Raw genomic sequence first — 4,894 nt, forward strand, 5'->3', positions numbered from 1 at the left:
GTGCGCGTGTGTGTAGTGTTCCTGTGTGTTTGTGTATGTTTGTGGTATTTGTGTGTGTTTGTGCGTGTTGTATTTATGCATGTTTGTGTGTATATGTGTGATTGTTTGAGTGCATGTTCAATTGTGTTTTTGTGCCTGTTTGTTTGCTTGGTTGGTTGGTTGGTTTGTTTTTTGTAGATGTGTTTCTTTTGAATGTTTGTTTGTTTTGTTTGCTTTTGATTGGGGTGATATCAAAGAACCAACCAAACAAGAACATACAAAACAAACAAACACAAAGACAAAAAAAAATACAAAATAACAAACAAAAAACATGAAACGACAAAAACAGAAAGAAACAAAAACAGAAAGAAACACAAACTCAATGAAAAAACAGAAAAACAAGATAAAACAAACAAAAAACACATCCCAAACATTCAAAAACATCTCACAAACAGACAAAAAAATATCCCAGATTTACTATACTTCAACACACAAGCAGACGACGTTTTCACCTTTTGGCCAATAGATGGCACTATTTGTATCTCGGACACGGGACTGAAAACATGGTTGAATCATCTGTTGAGCAGAGTCGAGTGCTCAACCAACCAATCATTGAGCTCTGTTGAGCAGAGTCGAGTGCTTAACCAACCAATCATTAAGCTCTGTTGAGCAGAGTCGAGGAAAGAACTTAGACGAGTACCCGCAGCCATCTCTCGGTTTAGTCACATGATGGGGGCACGATCGAACAATCGAGGTAGGAGCGAGTACCAGTCTACAACAGAGATTTGTTTAATAGACAAGAGGGCAGGCGCTATCTCCCTTGACAACTAGAAGGCGTAGGTCGAAACAAGGTTTGTTTACCGTTTTTCTAACAGTATATAATATAATAACTGTGTAGTATATAAAATTTCGAGGTGCTTTTGCATGTAGAAAAACAAAACAAAGTTCATACCCAACGCATGTCTAAGTGTTGTCACATTTCTTACCCGAAAAATAGTAATTAGTATACTGTCGAATGTTATCATAACAAACTCGCGAAAATCCACCGGTGCGGTGGCATTTCAGACCAAAATGCACGAAATTGCAATACTACCGTGAGTTAGCACATGAGTGTTTCGCACCATATATTCCTTTATTTACTTGTAAAATAGAGAACTTGGCCATTGTTATTATATACTTATATATAGGCCTATAGTGCTATAATAATAACACGTGTTATTATTTGATAATCAATAAACAATATGCTTCATTGCTTGTATATTGGTGATAATTCGTAAACTTTATTCTTAAGAAGTGGTAAGAAGGTTGCCCGGTGTGGTACTGCCTAATTACAATTTAATCCTATGGGGAAAGGCAGTGACCTATAATAAATTCCTAATGAACTATGGTGAATCGGGGTGCCTGAGCCTGTTCAGATCGTGCGCACTCGCTCTACGCGTGCACTCGCTTAGATGCGCTGTTGTATAAAGTTGATAACTCAACGACGACCACTATCACGATTTTTACGATTTTGTATAACTGTCGAAGCATGACCCGCGACAAATCCAGCGCATGAACCATCACGCTGAGATCCTGTTCGGCAAGGACCACCTCTACGAACCGAACTTTGTCGCCCCCATGCAGCCACCTGCCGAAGCTGAAGAGGAGGAGCTACTTGGCGTAGAGTACGCTTACTCGCAGTCATCTAAGTCGGCTTTTTCATCAAAGGAGTACTACATAGATAAAGGTGAGAAATACTTTCACAGGACGTGTATGTGTAGAAATAATCAAAACATCCAAAACTGGAGTTAGTTATACACTACATCCGCATTGCTCCATGTCTAAAAGATTAATTACTCTTTACTACTTCTTCCTTGTATCTGTTTTTCCTACAGCTGAAGAGGAGGACTGAAATTAAGCAGAGGTAGATTCATACTTTAATTGTAATGTTTCACCATACTTAATTGTTTTTTTCTTTCTTTGATCTGTTTTTCCTATAGCTGAAGAGGAGCATGCAGCTGAAGAGGATGATAACGATGGCAACAATCATGAGGACGAAGGGATTGAAGATGCTGCAACAGATGATGCGGATGATTCTACAGTCTCTAGCCCCATGGATGCTGTGAGCACTCAGCACACCGTGTTGACAAAGGAGGAACAAGTACAAGAAGAGATGAGCCCTGTCATGCAGGACGTGTTAATGAGGAGCCGGCACTTACACTTGCCTGGGTTCGAGCAGGTTGAAGCCCTCGCTTTGCTGCTGGTAAAGCTGACTGAAGGGGAGCAGCATCTCATCCCATTAGGGCTCAGAGAGCAAATATCACACGCTGCAGGTGAGCTGGCAGAGCACGACAGATCTGCTCGAAACTTTGTCAAAAAGTATGAAAGTAAGTGGGGCTACACTTTATTTGAACGCTGCCTCGACCCAGAATCTCCACAGGCCAGTGCCGCCCAAAAGACTAAATTTGGGTGGATGAAGTTTGCACAGGCTACCCAAATCACTGAAGAGTCGAGGCTTTTGTACCTGGTCATCCAGGTACTTAAGAATCAGCCTACTGTTTCTTCCCGGTTTCCTACAAAGACTGCTACCAACATCAGGACAAGGTACAAGAGGATCTGGGATAGGCTTTATGACGACCCAGTCCTCTCCACTACACTCAATCTCCCCCTTCCAAACATCAATTCCAAATCCATCACAAATTTCATCAGCAAACAAGAGAAGTGTTCCAATTTACTCGCAACTACTCAGCCCAAAGATCTCCCACATCGAAAAGTCCTTTCTGTTGATACCATCCCAGATCCTGTCGAGCTCCCTGATATGTTGCCAAAGCCAGATTACAAGCAGGTAAAGTACAGCATCGTTCCTCAATGAGTCTGGCAAGCGGTCTCGAAGCGTGGAGAACGAGCGTTCCCCCCAGCTTGATGCCACCGGGGACGTTCTTTATCTGCAAAGCCGTACTATCAACCTACAGACACCTTTAAACAATGCTACAAACACCTAATTTCATACTGGATTGACTACGAACCTCAACTCAAAAATGCCAAAACCATTGCCGCAAGGTAGCAGGCATACCAGTCCTTGTTGTTTTGCGTCTTCACAACCACGCACGTTCCGTATCATTACCCTCAACAGAAGTGTACCCCTTGAGCAGATAAGGCCTGCCCTCAGCCGAAAGTAATTAAAGCCAACGACCCCGCGTATCCCCAGATTCCATCACAAAACCTTGTCGCTGCTTCCAAAGAGCCTAAATGTCGAGGGTTGAGGAAACGGTACACGCCATCCAAGCCAAAAGTACTTGGGAGCAAGCAAAAAATCTCCGGGTTTTGAGAAACAGTATGAAAGTTATGAAGATTTTAAACGGTCTGTGGATGAAGAGTTGGAGAGAAGGAGGAGTTTGTCTGAAAAATGAGTTGTTGAAGAGTTGGAGAGAAGGAGGAGTTTGTCTGAAAAATGAGTTGTTGAAGAGTTGGAGAGGAGTTTGTCTGAAAAATGAGTTGTTGACCTGTCGGTTTTTAGGCAGAAGGTCCCATGCTTTATTTAATATTGTTATCATGAATGGTGATTTTTATATCACCAAACATAATGCCAAATCTTGCATTTTTTTGTTCATTTTTAGGCTCAATACATTGTAATTGAGTTATATTATATCTTATTATATCTTAGATCTCATATCTTATATGAAGTAGCGTTTATTATGCATTATTTGTTAAAAGTCGTTGAACTTCATTTTTTGAAAGAAATATAATATCATCTTGTATTTCAGGGATATATTCCTTGAACTTCATTTCTATAGACATGATTATAAATATCATAATGTCACCTTGTGATCCAATCATTGCATTATTATGTGCTATATATTTCTAGATGAGCGATGTTTTTGCTCTTTATACTTTACTCATTACTTGTATATGAATTTAAATACCAAAAGACACAAGTAAAGACAGTTGAAACTAAATTTTATATGACTTTCTTTCCTTTACTTATAAGATTTATGTGATTTATGTGATATTTCCTTTATTTATGTGAAACCAACTATACAAAACAACGAACAAACACAGAAACAAACATACATAATAACAAAATGCAATAACATACAATAACATGCCAATAACAAACGTTTTTACCACAAGGAGCCAAAATTTACACGCAAGCCGAAATTTACGAGTTTTCCGCCGGGCGATGGCGCGCCGAGCGACGGCGGGCCGGGCGCGCGGGCTTTCGACGTCGCGCGATCACTAGTGATCGCGTTGAGCAAATGACCTTCACGGGGTCGTGGCCCATTCCCAGGCAGTCACCCATCCAAGTGCTAACCGGGCCCGACGCTGCTTGGCTTTGGTGATCGGACAAGAACCGGTGCTTTCAGCGTCGTATAGCCATGCTTTCGGCATGGTATGCTTCATCCCCGGTTCCCTGGTTGCGTTTCAACAATAACTTCCTGTGTGGCAGGCCAATGACGGTCGTGCATTCCCTTCTTGTGCGGCTTTACGTGATGTTCCTGGTAGGATTGTTCTTCGAGCACATGTTGGTTGATTTGAAGTTAACGGTACCCAGAGCAATCGAGTATTTTCCATCTTCCATTTACAATTTCCCAAGTTTCGTCTAGACACATCCACTTTCAGGCATAATCACGGGAGTTTTTCCTTCCATCCTTCCATTCTCGTTAGCTCATGCATGACGTCAAGCACCGAGTTTCTTCGTGTGCTTTGGTAGTCTTGCGGTCGTCCCGTACCCTCGTCTTGCGCGGGTCTTTATTGTAGCAACGCTAATATCACTCCGCGAAGGCATTTAATACCAGCTGACACATAGGCTGATATTACGATATAACCAGCAGCAGAACCACAGCACAAAGATACTCTTACACCACACCAGCTGGCAGGGAGACGGATTTATCTGCTGGACACACAAACAACTGGTAAAATTAGTTCCACACGCAAT

The 4,894-nt window shown here is 41.8% G+C and overlaps 1 protein-coding gene across 1 annotated transcript in view; it reads left to right on the forward strand.

The window, feature by feature from the left end:
- LOC106808424 overlaps positions 1–2,830 on the forward strand; it is a 9,403-nt gene extending 6,573 nt beyond the window's left edge. Inside the window, exons 2-3 of the mRNA XM_014811143.1 lie at positions 1,507–1,705; positions 1,959–2,830. Of these exons, the coding sequence (XP_014666629.1) occupies positions 1,507–1,705; positions 1,959–2,830 (1,071 nt within the window). The remainder of the gene's footprint in view (positions 1–1,506; positions 1,706–1,958) is intronic.
- The last annotated feature ends 2,064 nt before the right edge of the window (positions 2,831–4,894 follow it).

Source organism: Priapulus caudatus, unplaced genomic scaffold (genome assembly GCF_000485595.1).
Source record: "Priapulus caudatus unplaced genomic scaffold, Priapulus_caudatus-5.0.1 Scaffold276, whole genome shotgun sequence".
Lineage (NCBI taxonomy): Eukaryota > Metazoa > Priapulida > Priapulimorpha > Priapulimorphida > Priapulidae > Priapulus > Priapulus caudatus.